The sequence below is a fragment of the Uranotaenia lowii genome, chromosome 2, assembly GCF_029784155.1.
Source record: "Uranotaenia lowii strain MFRU-FL chromosome 2, ASM2978415v1, whole genome shotgun sequence".
Lineage (NCBI taxonomy): Eukaryota > Metazoa > Arthropoda > Insecta > Diptera > Culicidae > Uranotaenia > Uranotaenia lowii.
In genome coordinates, this window is record NC_073692.1 from 322,462,504 (window position 1) to 322,489,706 (window position 27,203).

The following is a 27,203-nucleotide window of genomic DNA, read 5'->3' on the forward strand; positions in this document are numbered from 1 at the left end:
TTCCTAATTTCACATGTAATTTCAACGTGACTAGGTGTGGTAAAAATTTTATGATTTAGATAAAAAAAAGGCTAATTTCTACAAATTTATGATTATTTTAAATAATTTTTAAAAGTTGTCTCTTAAGATCAAATCGATTTTTTTCAGTCGAAAGCTCTTCGTAGTGTCACGCTGTCTTTAATAATCTTTATAAGAAGTGGTTTTTTTTTAAACTTTGAATATGAGATATTTAATCATATTCTGCGATGCTGGCAAAACAATCATTTTCATGATGGTTTTCTTTTCAAACGTTTTATTAACTGTATTTCAACTTTGTTACATTAAATGCTACACATTTATTTTTTTTTCAAATCAAAATACTATGCGAAACTATGTTTTCTGAGATCTCAAAAATAGTGATTTTGGGAAAAAGGTCTATTTACTCATTTATATTGATTTCTTAGCTTCTCCTAGCTACAGCGAATGCCACGCACATATCAGCCAGCTGTCATTATTGTAAATCTTAGAGGAACATCTTTTTTATCATTTAGTGATACAAATTTGCAAAAAAAAACGATTCGATGTGGTTTTATGACTATTTTGGTAAACAGTGCTTCAAAGTGGGGTTGGGCACTTGAGGGTTAACTTGGCATGTGACTTTCTGGTATGCAAATGATCTTTTTAGCTGGGGCGCGAAAAATTTATTATGCACTATTCTTCCGACACAGGGAATAGTTCATTAGTTCATTGTTCAATATGGTTCTTCAATATTGTTTGGTAAAACAAGCACATCAAAGCAATCATAATTTCTACAATATTTAATCGATTTTGCAAAAAAAATCTATTGAAAATAAACGTTTTTCAACGTTTTTTTTTATCGGTTTCTTATCAGTTATTCACGACTATTGTTCACAAAACTGACACACTGAAACTGAAATTTTTAAATTTTATATTCGGAAACAGTGTCCGAATTTAATTTAGAAACATGGGTCAGTGAATGAAATGTTTTGACCATTTTATAAACTAGTGGTATTGTTCACAATAATTTATGTATTTATCGAAATAGGTTATTACTTTTGAAACGTTCTGATCATTTGTTCAGGGTGTGTTACTTTTAAAACATTCCAGGAGCAGTTTTCAAGAAACGAAAACATCGCATTTGTCGAGCTTCATATGAGTTTAAATATTAATAGACATAACTGTTTGATTTACATATGTGTTTTTTCTTCTACTTTCTAATTAAAAAAATATTGAAATTATTTTATTGACTATATTGATAAAATTTTATATTCTTTGAGACAGAATATTTAAGAATTGAAAAATTATAGACAGATAGAAGATTAGTATAAGGAGAAAGATGTTGAAAATGAGCTGATGAGTAATTTTAATTTGAAAATTTTTTCATCGCATTTCATCTTTGACTCAGTAATTTTTTTTAAATAATCTGGTTTTTGTTGAAAAACACAAGTGGTGCTATTCTTATTTCGCACTCATCTTTCATACTTTTGGTCCTCAACGCCAATCGCTACGTCTAAAAAAAGTGAACTTTTCCTTGATTTATCCGTTAAAAAATTCAGAACAAAATGTAGAAGAAAATTTTGGCGTTTGCACTGCAAGTTTTCCTCTTGTGAGGCGAACAACGCTAGGCCTACTATTGGGTGTTGGTAGCTTAAATTCTATCTGTATCTACCACTACAAGGTAGAAGACCCGTGAGGAACAAAAAGATGAAATGTTATGAAAAGTTTTTCAAATTAAAATTACCCTTCTGCTCATTTTCAACATCTTTTATTTTATTCTATTCTTCTTTCCGTTTATAATCTTTCAATTCTTAAATATTTTTTCTCAAAGAATATAAAATTTTACCGATATAGCCGATAAAATAATGTCAAAAAATAAATCTACGGTGATTAACTCTTCATTTCATAAAAAAAATTGTCAAATAATTAGGATTGAAACTTCTTATGCTTTTGGCAGAGTTTCGTAGACTTATCATATATTCGCAACTCATTTGCCGAACCAAAAGATGTGTTTCCCTCTGAGAAAAATCTAGTGTAAAATATCTCGAATGCCCTTCAACTTCCTCACCCAAACTAGTATGCCTGTTAAAAGTAAATGAAAGTGTTAACGAACAAAACCACTTTTGGCTTTGATATTTGTTTCAAAACACGTCGTCATCGTTCAAGGTTGTCGATGTCATCGATGTTGTTGTTTTTGTTGTTGTCGTTCTCAGTTACCTTCTTCCTAGTTTCTTGATATTTTCTGATGATGAGCACCACAAGGTGAGCTTTTAGTGTCAACATTACGGGCGAAAGTTTCCTTTCATATTGCGGCCCCTCCCAGAACAACGTGTCTGTCGATGTCGGCTAATGAGATCCCCTGTTCTTATTTTTTGCTTGATTTTGCTTATAGCTTAGTAGGGAATATGTTGCTGGGAGATAGCTCCAATCAGCTCAGCTTCCAAGGAAATTGGGAATAGGGCGGTGTTGTTAGAGGCAGGAATTTACTGGGGAAGTCAGTTCCTTTCCAAGTTATGTTACTTCCGAAGAATCTCAATCTACGAAAGGTGGAGATTTCTTTTTGGGTTATTAAAGCGGTAGATTCTGCGACTTTCTGTATATTTGGCTAGGCAACATGAAGTGAAATGTTTAACCTAAGTTTGTTCGATATATCTGATCTAAAGGATATAGGGGAACTGGGGGTAAGACGCCCACGTTAAAGAGAATCTTTCATAACTCATAAACAAAGAAGGCAATCCAGTAAATTCGACAAAAGTTTTGAAAAGGGGACGGTTCTTCACCAAAAACATATGAACTAGAACACCTAAACCAATAATATAAGTCTTTTGAAAATATGCTAGATGGAGAAGCGCAAATTAGAAGAGTTGCGGCTTTGTTTGTTTTGAAATACAGTCAATTTCGGTAAATAAGACGGACCGAAGAAGCGCAGATTTGAAAGGATGTTGCTTTGTTTGTTTTGAAATGATACCATTTCCGACAAATAAGACGTACTAAAGAAGCGCAGATTTGAAAGGCTGCTGATTTGTTTGTTTTGAAATGTTGTCAATTCTGGTTAATAAAACGGAGTGAAGAAACGCAGATTAGAAAAGCTGCTGTTTTGTTTGTTTTGAAATGATGCCAGTTCCGGCAAATAAAACGAGCCGAAGAAGGGCAAATTAAAAAGTATGCTGTTTTGTTTGTTTTGAAATGATGCCAGACGGACTGTAGAAGCGCAAATAAAGAGTGTTGCGGCTTTGTTTGTTTTGAAATGCTGTCAATTCCGGTTAATAAGACGGACTAAAATAGAGCAGATTTGAAAGGATGTTGCATTGTTTGTTTTGAAAAGATACCAGTTCCGGCAAAAAAGACGGTTTGAAGAAGCGCAGATTAGAAAGACTGCTGCTTTGTTTATTTTGAAAAGATGCCAGATGAACTGAAGAAGCGCAAATTAGAAAAGTTGTGGCTTTGTTTGTTTTGAAATGCTGTCAGCTCTGGTTAATAAAACGGACTAAAGAAGCGCAGATTGGAAAGGCTGCTGCTTTGTTTGTTTTGAAATGATGCCAGATGAATTGAAGAAGCGCAAATTAGAAGAGTTCCAGCTTTGTTTGTTTTGAAATGCTGTCAGTTCCAGTTAATAAGACGGTTTAAAGAAGTGCAGATTAGAATGGCTGCTGCTTTGTTTGTTTTGAAATGATGCCAGACAAACTGGAGAAGCGCAAATTAGAAGAGTTGCGGCTTTGTTTGTTTTGAAATGCTGTCAGTTCCGGTTAATAATATGAATTGAAGAAGCACAGGTTTGAAAGGATGTTGCTTTGTTTGTTTTGAAATGATACCGGTAAATAAGACGGACTGAAGAAGCGCAAATTAGAAAGGCTGCTGCTTAGTTTGTTTTGAAATGACGCCAGCTCCGGTAAATAAGACAGACTGAAGGAGCGCTAATTTTCAAGACTGCTTAAAGAAGCGGGCTGAAAAAGCGCAGATTGGAAAGGCTGCTTTGTTTGATTGGGAATGATTCCAGTTCTGGAAAAAAAATCGACTCATTTGAAAACTTCGAAACGAACAAAGTTCGAATTTTAAATGTAGGTTCCAATGAAATATGAAAAGAATCTGTTGTAAAATTTGCTTGGCGAAATTCAATCATGAGATAAGAGGTGAGAAGGAATGTGGAAAAGAGAAAAAGAATCTACAAGGTTAAAATAAATAAAACTAATACAGACCCCGTTCGTTTTTGGCAACATTCGATTTTGGCAACATCCTATTTTGGCACATGTGCCAAAATCGAACGGTTTTTAGAATCAACATTACCTTTTAGTTTTCGTTATAACAGGACCAATTTAATTTAGAAAAAAACCATAAATACGTTTTTATGTTCTGAAAGGGTGATAAAATGCAACAATTAAAACGAAAGTTTTTTAAAAAAATTATAAAGTTGAGAACTTTTGACAAAAAAAGAAAAAATCAAAAAGTAAAAAACAAATTCAAGCAAAATACTGAAAATGACAAAAAACAACTAGAAAATGATGAAGAACGACAAAAACACCAAATATGACTAATGAAAACAAACATTTTATAAACAAAACAAGAAAAGTGGAAAATGCTTCAAAAACATGATTAAAAAATTAAAAATGACTACAAATGGTCGAAAATTGACCAAAAATAACGTGTTTGATAATAATAACAGTTATTTTGTAAAAAAAAACTGAAAAAAAAGTTGAGATAAAAAACCGTTTGATTTTGGCAACATTCGATTTTGGCAACACAAAATGTACGAGCGTGTTTCCAAAATCGAACGGGTTGTGTATGTGACACAAACACTGAAATAGATGCTTCAAAGAGTAAACAAAAACACCAAAACTAATCTTGTGGGAGTCGGACGTGTTGAAGCGAGGTGCTGAATCATAGTTCAGATCAATCGTCAGTTGCTATCCGAATCCATTTGTACGAGAGTATCGGCCATTTGAACATTAGAGATGCAAGTTGAATGCAAGTTATGTTAGAGCTTGAATGAATTTCAAATTCAGATTAAGTTTAGCTCATGGGATTACATTGAATTTTTACGGACCTCTCATGATGAGTTTAAGAGGTTTTTTTCGAAGTGTAAAATTTAATTGTCATTTTCGAAACTATCTTGTGTTCTGAAATTTTTAAAATATATCACTTCATAAATGTTCATGTTTTACTGTAAGTTGCATTTTTTTTGTGGGACATCACTTTTTTTTTTAATGAAAAAAGTTTTTCAAAAATCTAAAAACTTTCTAGTGTCAAATTCTGCTTATTAAACGAATTTATTACATGATTATTACATGAAAGTTAAGTTGATGTTTTTTCGCATCAAACAGAGTTTGTCTGTGCAAATTTATTTTTATTTTTAGTTCCTACGTGAATGATTTAAAACGCTATTCTTCAACGAACAAAAATAAACTGACAAAAAATCTGATTGGGTCTAAGAAAAACTAACATACATTTTTATCTTCTCTCCTTTTCCCTCACAGGTAAGACCTGCCGTGCCCTGCCCACTTATGAATGTTGTCGGGTGAAATTTACCTCCGATCGCCATTGAGCGTGGTGCTGCTACCGCCACCCTCATTAATAGAACTCTGTAGAACTATGGCGGCAATTGCAACGCTCGCCAATCAGCAAAATATCGATGATGACGACATCTTCCTAGGTAATTGCTCTCTGAGCTGGGTCTCGGTATTCCTCTTCTGTACCAAATGTTGCTTAACCTCTTAAGCTGGTTTTTTTAGTTTTCCAATTAAAAACACACACATTTTCTCTGTATACCTTCTCTTTAGTTTAGCTTTAGTAAGACACAGTCTCTACACGTAAATACAGTACAACACAGTCCAAATAGTCGTTTAGCTGTCTCGTCTGAAATTGGCTCCATGCCAAGGATTTTCGCTAATCTGTTACATGTTGTCCCCGTTTTTTCGATCGAGCAAAACCCCAAAATTATTCAATCATTCATGTGCAATAGTTCTGATCTCCAGAGAGATTCGATTAGAAAAACAAACATACACACTCTTTCCAAACTTAATTTCCACCCATAGAAGAGAAACACACTTTGGTGATTGTCGGTATCTTCTTTTTTTTTATCTTTCGTCTTTCCCAAACTTGTGGGTGTAATCCGCTTTAGGTTTTTGCTTTTGGGATATCCACGTCAAAGCTGTTCAGTCATCACCGGTATTGTTTTGATTTTTATAATCTAGCGTAGTAGTGATTTTGCCCAATTTCGGTTTGGATATTTTGCCTCGTTTAGTTAGATTTTCTGTAGATTAGCGTTTAATGTGTATAGTGTATTATAATTGTTCGTTGTAGTTGAGACTTTTCAAATGTATCTAACGGTGTCTTTTCAGGACAATTTAAAGAAAAAAATTGGCATCTCTGAAAATTGGGCCCCTATCCAAAGCACTATTCACGAATAAAAATTTATCGGGCGGTCTAGAACTTTTTTTTAAAGATTAACGAACAAAATAAACGATCTAATTTATAAAATGTTCACTTAAATTACTCCTAGAAACTTCAAGTTTTACATTTTTAAATTTAAATGTAATAAAATTCCATTAAAAATAAATAATACTTCCCAAGAAGTTTAAAAAAAAATATTTTAATCGAACGTTTCCGGTATAAAGGTTTAAATTTCGAAAAAAATTACAAATTATGCATATAAACGCCAACTTTCTGTAGAAAGCTGTAAATTAAACTGGCAATACTGGTCCAAATTAATACAAAAACTGTTATGAAGATGTATTCTCTATGATTGTTTGAGAGAAGAGCGATTCAATTTAATCATTCAGCATTACATCGTCAAAAATTATTTAAACTTTGGACATATTTGAGTGTGGCTCAAAAAAAAAAACTGAAAACTAACTTCTTTGATAACGTTTAAAAGTGTTATGCTTAGTGCAGCGTTTACAATAAAATATGTTAAACACATCAAGTTCCTTAAAAAATGTTGCCCTTTAACATCATGTTTCTATTTTTAAGAATGTTTTAAGCTTATTATTTAATTATATAGATGTTCTAAAGTTGTCACAACGTGTTTGGTAAACTTGAAAAATCTTATTATACCTATTCTTTTATATTCTTGTTTCAATATGATGTTCGGATTTTAGGCGCACTTTATCATTTAACATAAGAACTTTTTCTAGAAATCAGTCAGAACGCTTAACTTAGACCAGCGAGAAGGAAGTAAGAATTATTGAGCACTAAGGATTGTATTTTTTAATTGTTGGAAAATTTTTTGCACCATGTACACTGTACAGGCTTGTCACATTTATGGAACCTTTGGAGATCGACTTAGAAATGAATTAAGTGTTTTTTCCTAAATAGAAACAAGTTATTACAATGGATGGTTAAATTGTAACTTTGTTTCCTCCCAGCAAACATTTATGAAGGTATAACGCAGGAACAACAGAATTATTCAAACGAATATATCAGATTAAATTATTGTATTTAACTTACCAAAATAGCATATAGATACCAAAGTGGAGGCGATATATCTACAATGACAAGATTCCAACGATTCGATTTTCCAACAAAAAGCAAAATAAACGAAAAAAAACAATTCCTCGACTGAGATTTGAAATCCAGTCCTTCGAGTTCGCAGTCCGGTATCTTATCACGATGCCAACTCATTAGATGATAAGGTCCTCGCTATAGCTCTACAGGTGAGATTTTCTTTTTACGAACTGGTCAAAGGAAGAGACTGGAGAGAATGTCAATTGAAGGACCGCCCATTTATCGTAAATCAGTTCACTCAAATCGTAGATGTCGAATAAGCCTATTCTCAACTTTTTGGAGACATATTTACGAATTGACTGAACTGCTATCCGATTCAATTTTTTTTTGGGCAAAGCTTGTCGTAAATGAATGATAGAATATCACTCAATACCAAACATGTTTCCGATAGTTATTGAAAATGTCTAAATATTCGATTTGGATTATCATTTCTATTACGATTTCATGTAAGCTGGGCTATACTCAAAACTGCATTCTATCTTCCATAAAAAAAATCATAGAATAGAATCATTATAGAATGCACCTTCATAGCAGTATTTTAAAACATTTTACAGGGTTGCCAGTTTTCTCTATAGCATATTTTAGAAGTTATTTTTGAAAATTTTAAAATTTTCCTTGAAATATATACCTAATTGTCGAACATTTACGGTAAAAATAATCAATTTAAAATTTTTTTGGAAATATGTTCTAATTTTGAAGAATTTTGAAGGAATACATCTTAGTTTGAAAATGAAAAATTTGAAGTTAGTTAATGAAAATTTCAAAAATTTGATCGAGTATTCTGTAAACAAATCTTCACAACTTCACAACATTTTTGTTCAAGACCCCCGATCGCTTTTTATGTGAATTGTGGGAATAGGAAAAAAATCTTCCCAATAATGTGGTAAATTTTCAGGGAAATATTCTATTTAAATGTTTGCAATAAAACACCGTATCCTAGATTAATTATTTACGAAAAGTTTTCTTTAAAAATGCTTCTGTTATATGTACATAGTTTTTTGCGCTTTGTGTTTTTTTTTGTAAAATCTACATGCGTTTCAGAATTGTCACAACCCATCGGCCTGTATATTTTAATACGGAAATATAGTGTTTCAAATTTTCTGCTGCAAAGGTTAGCCTAGCAACGTACCCACAAAAATACAAATCGTTGCCGTTAAAACTCCGTATGGACTGAATATTTGTTTTCCACTCAGCATTGATCATCAAGAGAGTTTATGGGATGGGATGTGGTTGAGTAAATGAGTCTAGTTGGATAAAGCAAAAGAAGCTTGCAGATATTTTTTAAACACCGATATTGTGAGGTTTGAAGTTTTTGGAGATTTGATTGTGATACGCGTCCCCACACTATTATAAGTTAATATAGAAAACAGTGAATGAATGCATAGTAAAATTTCAGCAGAACATGTTGAGGTACAAAGTTTTTTAATCTCCAGATACAGCACAGAGAGGGGAAAGGTTAGTCAATATTTTTAATATTTAATAAAAAATAATTATCAAAATTGAGATAATTTAAAATGAAATTGTTTTTTAAGCATTTCTAAAAGTTAATACGATACCTATTCGTTCTCCCCCCTTTCCCATGGAGATTTTTTCCAGGTAAAAATTTCATCGTAGTAAAGGAAATTTTTTTATCTTAAAAGTTGTTAAAATCTATGTTAACAGAAAAGTCAGATTTTTTTTAAATCACTTTAGGCTTGAGGGATATCATTTTATGATATCATATGCATTTATGCCGATCACAAATTAAAACAAATTTCAATTGTACATCTAGATTTGCAACTCAATAAACCTTGTGTTTCGAAACGCAAATCTTGACATTCAAAAACTCTACCTCGTCTTTAGAATGAGTTTCTTATTTACAAGTCTAATCAAACCGATTCAGTATTTGAAATCAACCATTTTAACTTCAAAATTAATCCATCGAATACTATTTTTTTACATTAAATAGTTGGAAGCCATGTATCATGACTCAATTTTATGTTTTGTTTCTTGATCATCCCATTTGAATCGTTTTGATAAATTACACAAGGCCCAAAAGTTGTCATCTTTCGAGGAAGCTAATTTTGACTTATTTGGGTACTCTGGATCTAAGTATAGAGTTTTTCTATCAGCTTTCGTTTTCTTAATAACTTTTAAAAATATTTTTAAATCATTTACGAAATTTCTGTATTTTTTTTTGACGAATCATCAAAACAAAAGAAATTTTTTTTTGAATAATTGATTTTCAACTTTCCCCAAGACTTCATGTTATTTAGAGTTCTGAAAAAAAAGTTATAGAGGATTTCTCTTTGATTTCTTTTTTTGAATTTTTAATGACGTTTTAAACCAATTTGAATTTAAGATAGTTTCATAGCAAAAATTGAATCGGGTTGAGAGTTTAAACAATTTTCATTAAATGAATTTATTTTTTAAACTTAATTCAGTAATGTCAGAAATACTTGTAATTATCCTTTTTAAATTAAGAAAAAACTGTAGAGATGCCTTACGTTAACAGTTATGTTCTATTATTTAGTTTTTGAAATAGTTAGATGAGTTAATTAAAAAAAAATCCCTCGTAAATGTTAAAAATTTATCGAATGATTTAAAATACATCTTGATTTATATGAACATTTTTTATAGATTAGTTTTATTAAATTCTGAATTTTTGTGTTCTCAAAACATAATTTTCTTGAAAGTCTTTGAAACTAAATCTTTAAGTAAATTGCGACCCAGAGATGGGTCTTGACTCAAACATTCAGTCAACAAAACAAAACAAATTTTTTTCGCATGTTTTTCAACATCGATTTTCTCAAAACTAAATCTTTAATTTAAAAAATATAGGTTCCACCTTCTGCTCTCCAGGACACAATTATTCAATTGAATGTGACAAATATTTAGAGTTTAAAATTTAAAAGATTTAGGGAAGATGAGGGCATAACGAGCACCCAGGGCATAATGAGCACTCCTTTTTTCTACATAAGTACGTATTTTCTTAAACGAATTTTCATGAGGATTTGTTTCGTTTTACCTCTAGTATTTATTTTTCACCAAAAAAGAAATATCCTTTTCATCTTTACAGAAATATTAAATAATAACCAGCAAGGTTCTCAAGTGACGAAAATATTATTATTTTAGAGCACCACCAAATAAGCTTTTATGACCTTTAAATCATCTTGATCTGAAATGTACGCATTGCAACATGATCTACACATTGTTTCTCAATTTTCAACATCATAAAATTTTTGATTTTTCACATTAATCAATTTTAAAACCCTTTTTTACTTTAATTTGTTCACTAGAGGCGAACAGAGCACTTTCAATGAAGGCATAATGAGCATTTTCTGCCGGGGAATCTAGCAGCGAATTCAACTCGATGAAGTCAACTGAATATTAGAGCTACAGCTAGGCTTGTTTCGTCTGTCGATTTGGCCTATTGGTGAGGTGTCGGAGAGGTAATCAGTAGACTCGAGTTAGATTCCTGTTTGAGGGGATTTTTTTTTTTGCACATACCATTCATGATTGATTTTTTTTATTGTTACATTATACGGCTAATAGCATCAAAGCATCATCCGTCAAACAAAACACCAGAAACATAATGTATGAGCATGTGTTAATTCTTTGAATTCTACAAACAGACCTAGATTATTTTGTTATTGCTTTGTTTGATGAATCTACGCCTCACCGTTTAGTGCAATCATGATCATGAATGATAAATGAAAAAAAAAATCACCTCGACCAGGAATCGAACTCGAGCCTACTGATTACCTCTCCGACATCTTACCAATAGGCCAAATCGTCAGACGATTCAAGTCAAGCTGTAGCTCTATTACACAGTTGACTTCATCGAGTCGAGTTTGCTGCTAGAATCCCCGGCAGAAAACGCTCGTTATGCCTTCATTAATGGTGCTCATACTGCCTCGGGGGGTTTCTCATTATGCCTCTACAGTGACTGGTTTTCAGCTTTCGGCAAAAATTTTCAAAATGCATTTTTAAACGTTTTTATCTACTTTTTCAAGTTTCATCCAATTAGGCAACAGACTATTTGAATGTCTGAACACGAAACAATGATGTCATTCACATATTACAGCTGTTCTCTATGGTTAAATAAGAGTTTTCTCTAAGGTGGCCATTATGCCCCCATCTCCCCTCATTGGAAATTTTTTAACGTTTAATTAATTTTCATTGATATATGAAGCCCTTGGAGCTAAAGGGGTATAAGTGCATAAAAGCTTATTTCGAGAAAACACGCTTTTAAATTGTTGTGTTTAGTCATTGTTTATATCTTTTTCGGAAATTTGTATTTTTCTTTGGAGTCTTAAATTATGCAAATAAAATTCCAAAAATCTGAAAAAATCAGGAAATAAAATTTGAAATATGAAAAATCGTTAAGCACCAATAACTCAATATCGACCATTTTGTCACTTATACCCCTTTGGCTCTGAGGCCTCATATGTATTTTAATTGATCTTAATTTTTTAATAATCTTTTGCAAGTTCCAAGAATGATTCGAATCAGCAACTTAAAAGTTGAATTATAATTCGCAATGTAAAACTAATTTGTAATATTTTTGTGCATTCAATTTTTACAACAAAATTTCTTTTTTTTTTGGTTTTCTATTTACTTTCAGTTTCTTATTGATTACTTCTTAATCTATAGTTTGCAAGTGTATTTGAACATGTTGTATCATTAATATTTAAAGTTTTTATTTGGAACTTCCGAACTTTTTTAGAATTACAATATAAAAAAGGGTTAAATCTGTGATTTTGATCACTGGCACTCGTGAAATATAATTAAATTTTTTCTTCTTATTATCGAATATAACTATATCATTAAGTATTGAATAAATTCTTTTAAGTTCAAAATTCCTCATTGAGAATTCAAAATCACCATTTGAAAGTCACATTTCAAATGTTGATTTTTTTTTTGATAAATTCAAGATATATTTTTTTTTAATCAATCCTTCAATTGAAAATAAATGCATCATTTTTCTAACAATTTTCAACCATAGTTAGTTTTTAACCCGTTCTGACATATTTGAAAATTCTAATTTTTGTAAATTTAAAAGTAAGACCGGAGACATTTGAGTGAAGCTTTATTTGGCTCTTGTTACTAAAAAAATTAAAAGTCATAACTGCGTAAAATTTAATTTGATAAAAACAGTTTTTCAGCAGGAAATTTGTTTGGAAGGATTTCAATGTGAAATGAATGTTTCTTGAAGATTGATGGAATGCTCCAGATGATATATTCATTACAGATAATCCCACTTTCATGAAAAAGATATTTAAATTAATTTGCTTCTTGAAAAGATATATTCAAAAAATCAGACGAACGATCTGAAACTTTGGGCGTGGTTGAGTCCATTTCTAAGCTTTAAATTGATTTTCATTGCGTAAAAATCGATCGACTTACAAGTAAGTCCTCAAGTAATCTATATATATAAAAAGCAATCTCTGTGGGTTTGTTTGTTTGTTTGTTTGTCCTCTATAGACTCAGCCGTCTTAAGAGCTAGAGGTCTGAAATTTGGCATGGATGCTCATTAGGACCAGGAATGATGAAAAATGTTTTTAGATTTTCGGATAACCCCTCCTGAAGGGGGTCGTCCATACAAGACAAATATTGCTTTCGCGATATTGACGTGATTTTTCGTCGGATTGGGATAATAATTTGCACATAGGGATTTTGAGAGATCAAAAATCGATTCCAGGTGTTGAATTTCGTGTCAGGGGTCGCAAAAGGGGTTGTCCATGTTAACTATTCTGTGTTTTTACTATATTGACGTTATTATGAATTGGATTGATATGAAAATTTTTACATGAGTGTTTTGAGGGACAAGCAATCGGTTCCAGGTATTGTATTCAGAGTCAGGGGTCGGCAAAAGGGGTCGTCCATATAAACTTTTGAATGTTTTTACGATCTTGGCGTTATTATGCATTGTATTTAGATGAAAATATGCAGACGGGGATTTTAAGGAACGGACAATCGATTCCAGTTATCACTTTTTGTAGAAGGGGTTGGCAAAAGGGGTCGTCCATATCAACTGTTCTATGATTTTGCGATATTGGCGTTTTATTACACATCGGATTGTGATGAAAATTAGCATAAGAATAATTTGAGGAACGATCGATCGATTCCAGGATTCAAATTAGAGTCAAAGGTCGGCCAAAGCGGTCGTCCATATTAGGGACCATTTAAATATAACGTAACGCGTTTAGGGGGGGGGGGGGAGAGGGGTTATAGCAGTTTGTTACGGTTTAGGATTTTTTGATAGAAAATATGATAAAAATGTGTTACGTAGAGGGGTGGGGGGTTTGAAAATGCCCGAAAATTGCGTTACGTAATATTTGAACGGCCCCTTATCACTGTTTTTTTGCGAAATTAATGCTTAATTAAATTGAATTAAGATGGAAACTTGGTACGTGGGATTTTCAAGGAACGAGTGATTGATTTCAAGAGTCGAATTTTAATTCAGAGGTCTGCGAAAAAGGTCGTCCATATAAACTGTTCAATGATTTTGAGGTATTCATGTTATTGTGCATTGGAATGAGATGAAAATTTCCACATAGAAGTTTTTCGAGACGCTCAATTGTTTCAGATTTCAAATCTCGAGTCAGGGGTCGGCAAAAATGGTCGTCCATATTATCTGTTCACTGTTTTTGCTACATTGGGGGTTATTCTGCGAGTCGAGTGACGTGACTCACAAAATTTCACTTCTTTATCCTGACTCTAGGAAAGGTTTCAGAAAAGAAACGTTTGTATGAATGAGCTTCAAAAATCGATCACAGGACATTTGGGCTGAAACTTCTAGCCTAGAGTGGTTTCTGGAGTCGGCACAACGATGTGAATTTTGCATATCACGTAACGTGACTCTCGGAATAAGGCAAATTCTCTTGATTATACATCGGATTATAATGAAAATTTGCACATGGGAGTTTTTCAGTACATGTAATTGATTTCACGTGTCAAATTTTTACAAGGAATCAGTAAAAGGGTTCGTCTTAATATTTTCGATATTTTTTTTTTTGCAATAATTACGTTGTTAGGCATCATATTGAGACAAAAATTTGAACACGAGAGTTTTGCAGGACGAGCAATGGATTCCTGATAACAAACTTTCTATTAGACGACAGAAAAAGGGGTCGTTCACATTTACTGTTTAATGTTTTTGCAATAATTGTTTTATTATGCATGAGATCCAGACAATAATTCATTCACGAATGTTTTACAAAACAGAAAATTGATTTATGAATAAAAATTTTTAATCAGACGACAGAAAAGGGGTCGTTAATATTAACTTTAAAATATTTTAGACATAATTTCGTTGTTATGCATCCGAAAAAGACAAAAATTCATACACGGATTTTCTTTTCGACGGTTAACTAATTTCTTATTTTAAAATTCCGTTTGATGGAAAAGCAAATAGGTCGCTTGCAAATTCTGTTTAGTATTTTAAGCCACTTTGTGGTGAAAATGCGTCCCAATTACCAACCAAATACAAAATCATCAGCTTTAAAGTTCAAAACGAGACGAAGTTCGTACGGGATCAGCTAGTTATTTTATAAAATCAAATTTTCTTCATAGGGGTAACGGTGGGCAAAATCGCGTCCTTTTATACTTTCACCTGTAAAAAGACAAAATTTCAATACGTTTCAGTTCTTTCAAAGGAATTTCAATGACAAAAAACATTTATGTTGTTAGAACATATAAATAAAAGAACATGACTGAGCAAATAAGGTCAAATAACACTTCACTCAGATGTCTATGGTTAAATTCTGCAGAAGATTTGAGTTTCCGAGGAAATTTCATGTGTGATAAATGCTATTCCAGACTCGCAAACCGACACGGCTGTGTGTTTTTTTCGATCTTTGGGTCCGAATTCTCCCACTGTGCATTAGACGGTTTACATGGAAAACCCCCCTCAAAAGGGGCCGTCTCCTAATTGAATTTCATCTGAGCTTTGAAGTTCTCATAATTAGCTACCGTAACAAATATCAGCATCTTTGACCACATGGTGGTTGACCAAAGATTTTTAAAATGTGCAACCATTGAAAAAAAAACGGACAACATCAGGCGCGAGTGAACGACATTAAATTTGCCTGTTGCAACTTTTGGCACAAACAAACCTTTTTGAATGAATTTACATTTTAACGTCACTTTTTTCGAACACTTGAACTTTTGGATCTTGTTGACCAATCCTGTATGAGTGCAATCGACAAAAAATCGAGTGAATTCGGTTGAAATGACTAAAATGCAGCATAAAAACCAAAATCATGTGCATAGCTGAGGGATTGTAACATAGCTCAGTTAGCAAGTCAGTTGCTTTCTGAGCCGATGTCCACGAGTTCGAGCCCAAGAGTAAACATCGAACACAGCTGTAGTACCGGATAAGTTTTTCAATAACTGTTCGCCAACTGCAACGTTGATATAAAGTCGCGAATGCCATAAAGACGGTAAAACGACTGTAATCGAAACAAAAAAAAAAATGCATAGCTGTGCAACGATTGGCAAATCACTCTATATCAATTTAAAGTCCCAATTTTAAAGCTTTTGATGTAAAAGTGGTATTTTGTATGGATATTAAGCTTTTAGAAGCCATTCAATTTGAAAAGTGTTGCATTATGCCCCAGTTGCCGGTATCGAGTTAAAACAGTTTTAGTTTCAATTTGAATTCAAAATAATCCAAAGTGATAAATAGTGTATCATATTGCGATTCTGGTGGATGAGGAAATCTGTTCTTAGCAAATTTTAAAATTATATATCATTTTGTGGACTTGGAGAGTGGACTGAGTCGATTTTTTTTTGTCGTTTTTGAATTTTTCAACCCCAGGGGTCTAAAAAGCTTTGTTTTGATCCTAAACTCATAATTGAACGAGTCTGCAACTGGTTTTGTACCAATTTTCAAATTCATTTTAGAATTTTTTCTGCTGAACAACTTTGTCCAGTATCGTTACTTTGTTTTTTGTTTGAAAATAAAGTAGTTGACAGTTAAATAGGAGTTTTTTGCATTGATGCTTGGCGAGGCATTGCTTGCAAAGTAGGCATGTAATAACTCGCAAGGCACCAGCAGTGATATCAGTTGAATCGACTGTTTTTCAATGTCGAAAGACATGCACCTATTCAACTGCCAATCATTTTTCTGCCTAGTAAGATACGAAGTCTCCGACAAAAATGTTCAGTGGAAAATTTCCTTTCAATGTTATAAATTTGCATTGAAATTATTAGCAGGCTCGGTTACACAAAAAAAAAACAAAACTGATGTTGATTTTTCAGAACAATATATTAAATTTTCCCATACAAATGTAAAAGTTCAAATTAACTCAAAATCAAAATTTACAAATAATCATGGTTGAGTTTTGAACCCTAAGGTAAGTGAAATAAAAAAATGATCCAAAATCAACTCAGTCTACTGGGACAGTATTCTTCTTCAATTATAGCTTGAACATATTCTGGCATTAATTCATCGTTTTATGTGGTTTTATTATGAATCACCCAATATGTCACCCACATCCTAATGAAGTAATTATCTGCCTATTGTCGGTAATTACAACTTAAGAATTACACACCCCACACAAACATTTGTTGATCATATGAGCACTAAGAACATTACCTATTTTATCGACAGGATGTTCAGACAAGTTTTGTGAGCCACATTTCCGCTGGATTTTATTGCGAGCATCCACATTCGAACCATTTAGTGGATCAACATAACCAACAAAATGGGAGACTTGATTTAGGATACCTATATGTACATAAGTACGTAGTAGGTACCTTTGGCTATATTTGTCTTTAACGACACGTGTCATTCGATGTCCTCTGCCTCGGGTTGAGAAAGTGTCTGGAGCAAGGTGGAAGCATGCAGAAAATGGTCCCCAAAATAGAGCCGATTTGCCCTCTTAGTGTGGTGACACCATGAGACGAGATGGTCTCCGGAGATAAAAGTGATAAAATTTTACCCCCAGATGGCCGATGGAGGTCGATTTTTAGTGCTTTTTTCCAGTGGTCTGCAAGCATTCTTCCCAATAAAGACGACTGACGGCATATCCGGTTCCCATTTATAGGCATGCATGGATGTAGTACCACCTACAACCGGATGGCAGGAATGCTTGGTTTCCCGAAACTCGTGGACATACAGATCTGCCTCCCTACATAGATTGAGAGATTGAGGACGATGTTTCAGTTTGTTCCGCTTCGGACTACTGAATGTGCAGAGATTTTCCAAGAATGGAGGAGAAACTAATGGAGAGGAACATTGTTTGGCCATCGGGAGGAAGATTGTGTAGTGATTATTAGATTAGCCGAGGATAAGTTTTATTGCTTTGTAGTCGGCTTTTTGGGATCAGAAAATCCGGATGGAAAGTCATTCGAACGGTCACTTTTATGGGTTTTTAATTTATTTATTAGATTCTGATGAGTTATCTCAGTGTGTTATGAGAACCGGTAGGTGTAGACATGTAGCTTTCTGCAAAACATTTGAAGCTTCAATGGACATTTATATCATCTTAACATCAGCTGATTTTTTATTTTCTTTTCTTTGGGAACTAGTTTTAAAACGATCGAAATATATTTAATGATTCAGTTAAACCTTCTATAAATTGGTAGTTTATTTAGATTATCAAAAGCTGCGTTGCAGCAATTTAGAAGTAGATTTCTAAGTTTTACGAATGTTATCGAATAACTAAATTGCTTTGCAAGAAGCTGACTGATTGATGCATACACGTAAGCCTGGCTGAACCCTCATTAAAGTGTAGAAGTATTGCAGAGAATAAGACTGCTTATTCAAATTATATCTAAACTCAATCTGCTACATGACCTTCGATCTTATGCTATGGACCTGGCCTATGGACAGTTGTTACTTAGTAGGATTACTTCGGACCTCGAACCAATTATAAAAGTGATTCCTTTGAAGGGACGGACTAAATTAAGAAAAACACTGATTTTCCAGATGTTTTTATAAGTATGAGTAAGGAAACATGAGCAGACATCATTTTTCTTTTCATGGATGGCAAAACTCCTTAGTTAGCTTTTTTAGTGAAAGAGAGTGCATGTTTTTTTGGCTGCTACCCCCAAGCAACATTGAAAAATCTACGGAGTTTAAGCACTTTTACGGATCTAAGGATAGAGATTCTGCGGATAAACGAAAATTCTACCGGACAACCAAAAACAAGACCATCAAGTTTCATTTTGCCAAAACCAGTACATTTTTCCTCCTATCTCCTTCCTCCGGATTTGAGTTGTGCGGGAAGAGATAAATCCGAGGGTTTGCAATAGAGAAAGAATTCTTTGCATTTTGAATGGTAATGATCAAAATTTTACAACTGATTTACAAATTGCAACAATTCGCAAATTTTCTCTCTCTCTGAGCACTGATTCCTCTCATTTGAACTCAAACCTTCTCATTTTCCCGCACAAATTACCACAATTTCAATCATGCATTGGCTTCACAATTTGTGCGATCATTAAGGTATCTTTTCCCTTTATCTCAGTCCTCCGGATAAATCGCACTGCAATCAAGAGTGAGATTGTCAACACATAAGAATGAGCCAGAGCACTCACATCTGGTGATGAAGAGAATTCCATTCTCCGGAAAAATATATTGCGCATTGCGTTGAGAAGAAATTTGGAAGCTTACAAGGCGTCTACAGCACCGTTATTTCGCCTTCATTTATGCAATCTAAGAAGAGCTGCATTTTATTTCCACCAATCTATTGGTGTCTTGAAAAATCCTGTTTTTTTTCGCAGTTTCCTGAGTTTTTGATGAAACCACCAGGCAGCTCTGCTCCGAACGCCACCTTCGACAGTTATTTTTGCAAGAAAACAAAATCCAAAACTGCAGTGGGAATGGTACCCAAACAACCAAAAGTCTCGTTAAAAGGTCAAACACAGCTTAATCAGCATAACCAATGTGCTGAAGTTCCTTTTATTGAGCCCAAAATTTAAGTTCTTATTGAAACTTTGAAGTTTCCTTACAGATTTGAACCGCCTTCTGTTCAGCTCACAAATAATCGGTTAATCAGCAAAAACAAAAAAAATCTCTTCTCTCCTCTCTTACTTCGGTCACCACCAGCCCATGTGGTGCTGCCGACTTCTCGGCATCCATCTTTATTCCTCCCATCACCTCAATTTATCTTACTAATACCGTATTTGTTATCTCCTCTTGTTCAGTGTTCCACCGTACCCGATAAAAACAAACACAAATCGTCGCCAGTGTATTGCTACCTCACTCACTCCCTCACATGCTCTCTCGTAACACTGACAAAATTTTCGGGCCACTACCGCCCGATGGCGGTGCAACACCAGATCAAAATCAGTGCAACACTGGCCGAATAAACAAACAGTTTGACAGCACCTAGTGGTTCACCAGTGCAACACTCGGCATAAACAAATACGGTATTAATTGCTTTGTTTTTGACTTTGTTTGATACATGCCGCCACGCACGCCAGTTCTGCTACAATTATTACTCAGAAACATTACGAAAAGGCATATTAATAAAAAATCCGTTAAATCAATATCGGTTTAAAATAATTAGAATTCTATGTTTATAACTTTTAAGCATTGTGGTCAGTAAATACAGTTGGAAAAAATTTTTAAAGTGAAAAAAATTACTCTTTTCAAAAACAATCCGTTACGAGTTAGCTTTTAGTTGTTCTGATTTGGAATTTCAATATGAACTATATGTACGTTTCAACAGTTTCGAAGCTTCAAAAATAGTTTTATTGATTATATGCCCTTTTGTGATGTTTGTTAACATTTCATATTCATGAAATGGCGGACATGTCTTAAAAAGGCCATTTGAGGAACTTCTTGGAACTTCAAGTTCATGGAAGGCTATTTGAGATCCAATTTGTAACTTTTATACTGAATGGTTGCGATTGACATGTCTCAAAAAAGGCTATTTGAGGAACTTCTTGAAGCTTTAAGTGCGTAGAAGGCTATTGGAGACCAAATATGTAACTTTTATGCTTAATGGATGCCGTTGACATGTCACAAAAAAGGCTATTCGAGGATCTTCTTGGAACTTCAAGTCAATAGAAGGCCATTTGAGATCCAATTTTTAACTTTTATACTGAATGGATGCGATTGACATGTCACAAAAAAAAAACTATTTGAGGAATTTCATGGAACTTCAAGTCCATGGAAGGCTATTTGAGGAGCTTTTTATATCTATCATGTTCGCATTCGAGAAAATGCGGTATCAATTTCCTTTGGAACCTTTATTCAGCGAAATTCTTAAAAAGTGACAGAGTTTTTTATTTTTCGGTAAAGATTCTGGCCGTTCAGAAGAAAGATTTCAAGAATTTGGTTAAGATTAGTACAGACCAACAAACCAGACCAACTAAATAGACCACAAAAAACGTTTTGAAAAAAGGAATAGCAACAATATCGATTGAACATTTTATTAAGCAAAAAAAAAACATTTAATCAACTAATCATCAACAGTCAAACAAAATTAAAAAAACAACTGATTTTCCAAATTTTTTCCACTGATGAACTTTTTTGTTGGTGGTGCACATTTCGGTGCAGATTTTTTGTCGGTTTTGTTTTTTTTAAATAATAATAAAGATTTGAATATGGCAACGCTGACAGCGGGGAAGAAATTGTTGCCATTTTTTGTATACGTTGTGTGGTGGGAGTCATAGATAATTTTTCTCCCACTATACACTGGCATGTATCCAGAGCTGGAAAACAGGAATTTTTTTTTTTAAATCGCAATATTGTAGCGTAACCTTTCATAGGGGCTAAACTGCCGAATATAAATAAATCGAGTTAACAGTCATTCTGCATGTTCTAAATACTGGTACTTAATAAACGCGATTTCATCTTAAAATCGCTTAAAACTTTCAAATAATTGATAGAATACAATTGGGCGAAACTTCTTGTTGTTGCAATGTGAAGTTACGCGTTTTCAAAATGGGGTTCATTCTCGCGTAATATTTCAAAATGGTGAAACTACTAGTTCGCTCGGAACGAGAAAAACGCTTTTGAAATTTTTGAGCATCTAATCAAATTCTTAAAAAAATCGACCACATATTGTTCAAGAAACTTTCACTTAATTTCAGATATTTTCGAGTTTCGCCTATTTTATAATTTTTCTATTCGTGTAGAGCCAATAGGCGTAGCTGAGTTGACAGTGTGTGGCAAAACGGTCTAATTAGTTTTCTCGTAAAGGACCAAAGGGCGTAGCTTCAAAACCAAAAAAAAAAAAAAAAAAGATCAATTGAAATAATACACTTGAGTTGTCAAATTGGCCTTATTAAATCACCTACCAGTGAGTAAGTAAATTATTTTGTTTCATGAAAATGATCATGGTATGGTAAATACTTTTTTTAAGACTTTAAGAAAGTTTTTCATTGAACAGAATAACTAATTTCATAAAACCACTGATGAACTGATGTACAAGCTTGAACAAAAAATCTTCAGAAACTTTTGTAAAATTTCCAATGCTCTCTTTTAAAGAAGCCGTTAAAAAGTGACGAAAAACAGTGCCATCTATTGCTTGATTTGTAACTTTTGAACGGCGCAGTAGATGGCACTGTTTCTAGATAGCTCTTTTGAAAGTAAGAATTTTTAGAGAGGGCGCAATGGTGTTTGAACTCATTAATAAATAAATTTTAATACAATTAGATGAATTGCTCTATATAATTAGATGAACTACGAATAAATTTCAGCTGAGAAAAATAGCATCATCATAATGTTGTCACTAGAAAGACTGAGGAAATGACAGATATACAAGCTTGAAAATTCCAGAAACGTATTCAAAATTTCAAATGCTATCATTTAAACAAGCCGAATCAACTTTTGAAGTACCTGATTCTTGGAAGAGCGTAACTGTAAATGATCTTAAAAATTAATAAACTAACATCGTGGAAAAATGGACGGCTCTAATATATTCACAACAATGTAAATTCATCTGGTTCATTTTACCTTGATTATTTTTACTAAAGAGGCCAACTGACAACTTTGACAAGCCAGACGAACTAGTTATTTTATCCAGTTGAGCTTAAAATTAACAAACCAACGAAGAAATACAGATTCTAGGCTTCTCTGAGTGGGAATTTTCACGCATCACATCTGTTTATGATAAGTGCTTCATGTTAGTTTGAAGCAATTCAAAAAACAGCTTTAAGCGTAAAATTTTGATAACGCAAATCAGAAATGTGTAACGAATCTTCAACATCAATTTGCTCGAAACTCGTCACATAGATACGACCTTTTCATAATTGACTAAAAGTTTGCTACTTTGTTTTGTTTACATTTCATTTTCTTCTTGACAGTTCTCTCTGGTGTCCTTGGAGGCATCTGGTGGCTCAATAAAAAAAAAAACATAAAATAGATTCAAAACGGTCGTCGGAACTTTACACTTTTCAAGGCTTATCTTGTACATCAGTTCATCAGTGATAAAACATTTGATTTTATTTGGTTCCGGGATGAATTTTGATCTCAAAAGATTACAACTCTTTTCAAAAACTGCGCAGTTTTTTGTCGAAAAGTAAATAAAAAATGCGGTTTTTTGTCGAATAGAAAAAAAACGCTGCAAAAATGCTGCTGCAAATTTCTATTTGCCTTACCAAGGGGTGTATGACTAAAACACTAGGGCGTTCTTAGCTAGAATTACTTTTCTCCTACTCAGATGCGAGAGCTCTCACACTTGCCGTCTGAGACACTTTTAGTTTGTGTTATCTGGGATAACGAGCGGAGCACGATTAGCGAAAGAGGATTACACAAGTCTTTTTAAGAAGTGTTTCGATTTTCAAAAAGATCGTAAGTTATATAAAAAATATCCCTCATAATCCAAATATAATGATTATTCATGAGGATTGAAATAGTTCTTCACACAACGATACAAACAATATACTTTGCTCAGCAAAGTTTAAGTGCACAAAAATCCGCATCTTTAGATGGCATCGACACTAAAAAATGCTAGGTACACATTTTCGACAATTGAATACAAAATTGATGGGCAAAACAAATTTTATTTAGAAAATAGTTTGCCGATTTGAAGTAACACAGCGATACAAGTTTGATTTTTTCACGTGTAGTTGGGAAAAGAGGTCTTTTTTCAATGATCTCGTTTGTGGAACTACATGATTTGTTTTGTTGGCCCTATACAAAATTTGTTCTTCACACCTAAATGTCTCATTTGGAAGTTGAGCCCTCAGGAGATTAGCAGACATCTTTCGATTTTGGGACACGATTTATAAATGGATGAACAATTTTCATTAGCATTAGAAAAATCAGCATTGAGCTTGCTGCACAATAGTATTTTTTTTTATATCATTTTGAGTTAATATATTTTTCAGCCATCTGAAATCACATTTATCAGCGATATACAGAAGCCTTTAGTTTTATAATGCTACTAGCTGATCCCATACGAACTCCGTTTCGCTTTCCACTTTGAATATGTCATGAACAGTTTGTCAATTGCCAAGCATTTTCCAGTTACACCTCCGAATTCATTTTTAAGTAATAATTGCAAAAATATTGGACGATCACTTTTTCTGTCGTCTGCTACTAAATTTGAAATCAGGGATCAATTGGCCGTCCAGAAAACTCCCCGTGTATAAATATCTACTCGATCGTTGCCTAACATCGCAATTATTGCCAAATAATTAAACCGCTTACGGTGGCCTCTAATACAATCTTTGATATCTGAAATCGATTTCCCTTCCCTCAAATTTCCCGTGTGCAAATTTTCAAAGCAATCAATTGCATTAATACGTCAATATTGCTAAGAACAGGGCAAAATTAATAAATATGGTCGACCCCTTGCAAACATCTGACATCTGAAATCGATTGCCCGTCCCTGAAAACTCGTCCCTGAAAACTAACGTGTGCAAATTTTCATCCCAATCCGATGTATGATAGCGACGACATTGCAAAAATATTGAAAGGTTAATATAGACGACTCCCTTTGCCGGCCCTTACACTGAATTTAATACCTGAAATCGATTGCTCATCCCTCAAAACTCTTGTTTGAGTGTGTGAAAAGTTAATATGGACGACCCCTTTTGCCGGCCACTTACACTAAATTTGATACCTCAAATCGATTGCACGTCGCAAAAAACTATCGTGTACCAACTTTCATCTGAATACGATTTATAATAACGTCAATATTTCGAAAACAGCGATCAGTTAATATGGACGACCCCTTTGGCCGACCCCTTACACAAAATTTGACACCTGAAAGCGATTGCTCGTCTTTCAAAACACTAATGTGCAAATTTTCAACACAGTCCGACGAAAAATAACGTTAATATCGCGAAAACAATATTTGTCTTGTATGGACAACCCCCTTCAGAAGGGGTCATCTAAAATCTGAAAACATTTTTCATCTTTCCTAGTCCTAATGAGCATCCATGCCAGATTTCAGACCTCTAGCTCTCAAGACGGCTGAGTCTATAGAGGACAAACAAACAAACATACAGAAATTGCTTTTTATATATATATAGATGAATGATAAAGAAACACTAGAAATTTAACAAAGCGAGTGGTGGATCATATGAGAAATAGATTAAGAAATTGTTTTGCCTAATAATTTATCAAGTAAATGGAACCAAATTTGGTATGATAGAGTTTTTGATTAAGAAAAAATGGGATCCCTACCCCTATCAAGCTATTTTAGATCGTAAGGATAAAGGGGGACATCCATTCAAGTTTTTTAGCATAAATCGAGTACTTATCAAGCAAAAAGCGTACGAATCATTTGAAACCCTCACTTCAATCTTGAAAATTTATCAGACAAATGGAGTGAAATGTGACGTAATTCAGAAAATAAAAATGTGTCTATAGAAGTTCGTGAGCCCTGTCTGCATTGGAGGTGGAAAAGGGTGAATAATCCATACCAGTAAAACATACATTTTGGCATACTCCTCCTTATTCTGCGCCGCGCGTGAGATGACGATAGTCGAGTCGAGTCGGAGTCACGTGAGTCTGACTTCTAGATTAGGATAAGAACTCAAAAAGTTCATTCTAAAAGACGTTTCTCATCTGAAGTAACTACTGGAATCGGGTGACTAGGGCATAGGTCGGCAACCTGCGACTCTTTTGATGGAAAACTGCGGCTCTTTAGGTCACTGAGCTTATGTCCTATATATTTTTTGAATAAAATATTTATAAAATCGTGCAAAAGCGATATTTGAGTCTTGTGACCTGGCATACTGATTTTCATAGGTCCAGAAGAGAATTTTATAATTGCATCCGCTGGCAAAATATCATTTTTCAGAAGCCTAATTTTACAATTTCTTGCTTCGCACTGTTTTTGAAGCATCATCATAGAGATCAAGATTTAATTTATCATTTACCGTAAATTCAAATTATTTTATATTTTTAGGACTCGCAATCACTTTTTGCCCTCTTTGAAAATTGATCCGTTGAAATTTCCAAAATTTAGAAATTAGAAATAATCAACCATTTCGAAAAATATTCTTAACTTTATCGCGTAACGACTTAAAAATGTTGGATAAACCACCAATCCTATCACATTTATTTAAATTAAATGTATATGTATGTATGTATGTATCCACCTTGGGTTTGCGGCAGCGCCGCGGTTATGGCCAAAAAAATAACCCACGCGTCCATCTTGGCTACCACGCAACACAGCCATAACCACTCAATGAGACTTGTAAGGGAATGGAATCGTAAGCAGAGGCACTAACGGTACCCAAGTAACAATTTTAGCTTTATTATGGTCAGCAAAATGTCGTTTGGACCATAGCATTAATCTTCATAAAAAGCTAAAGTACATTCTATAACATCACCTGGACTCTAATAAAGCCAAAATTAGGCTATTTGGCCCTATCCTAGGAACGTCATCATGACCAATCATTGTTAGTCATCAATATTGGTCACCAAAGCTTTTAAAAAGCTATTATAAAACATGTTAGAAATTTTTGTTTTTTTTGGCTCTGTCAGTTCTCGGAGTTTTTTTTTTATTTTTTCCAGCAACCGTAATGGTTGATGAATGATGATTGCATTATTCAGATATGAATCTGGTAAAATTAATAGCTAAAAAAACAATGTTTTACCCATATAATGAGCGTCTTTTCTACTGCCAGTCAAGATTTTAGGTAAAATGTATATGAAATAGTATCTTAAAATAAATGCGCCTCGTCAAATCTGATGGTCAATCATGATGGGATTGATGGAAAAAAGGCCTGAAAAAATATTTTCCAATGCTGGCATTGTGAATCCATCAACATGGCGTCATTTTGTACCCTTCGATTTTGCAACCAACATGGCGTGAGTCAATTCATAGTTTTATTATGGTTTAATGATGACCCCAAAAAAAGCTACGATTTGACGTTTCTCTCGCAAGCAAACCAATTACACGCTAAGGTTGAGTTCCTCATTTCTGAGTTGTTAATCATTAGTACAGTAAATGAGGACAGACTTTTTGAATGAAAAGGGATTGGTTTTGAATGACCCGTGGAATAAATCATGAGTTGAAGTCAAATTCCGTTGTCTGACGTCATCTTGAAATCCAAGATGGCGGCTTCCGCTGAACTTTAAAATGGTGTAAATGACTTGAAATCGCATGAAACCCCAACAAAATGGGTATCGGGTGAAAGGGCTAAACGAGTAGAAGTTGAATTTCGCTATCAGACGCCATCTTAAAATCCAAGATGGCAGCATCCGCTCAACTTTTAATGCTTAATGCTGACAAAAAGTCGCATTAAACCACCACTATACGGGTATTGGGTGAAAGGGCTAAACTAGAAGTCGATTTTTTTCT

General features: G+C 33.7%; 1 protein-coding gene across 5 annotated transcripts in view; it reads left to right on the forward strand.

Annotated features, from left to right (window-relative positions):
- Positions 1-27,203, forward strand: part of LOC129743869 (protein Fe65 homolog) — a 383,733-nt gene that overhangs the window by 250,166 nt on the left and 106,364 nt on the right. For 3 of the 5 annotated variants that reach the window (XM_055736090.1, XM_055736092.1, XM_055736091.1), the window contains exon 4: positions 5,469-5,644. The exons of 1 other annotated variant lie outside the window; for it this stretch is intronic. In XM_055736090.1, coding sequence (XP_055592065.1) covers positions 5,500-5,644 — 145 coding nt within the window. In that variant the 5' untranslated portion in view covers positions 5,469-5,499. Of the gene's footprint in view, positions 1-5,468; positions 5,645-6,112; positions 6,160-27,203 lie in introns of those variants that run through there. One more of the 5 variants, XM_055736093.1, reaches the window with a different exon arrangement.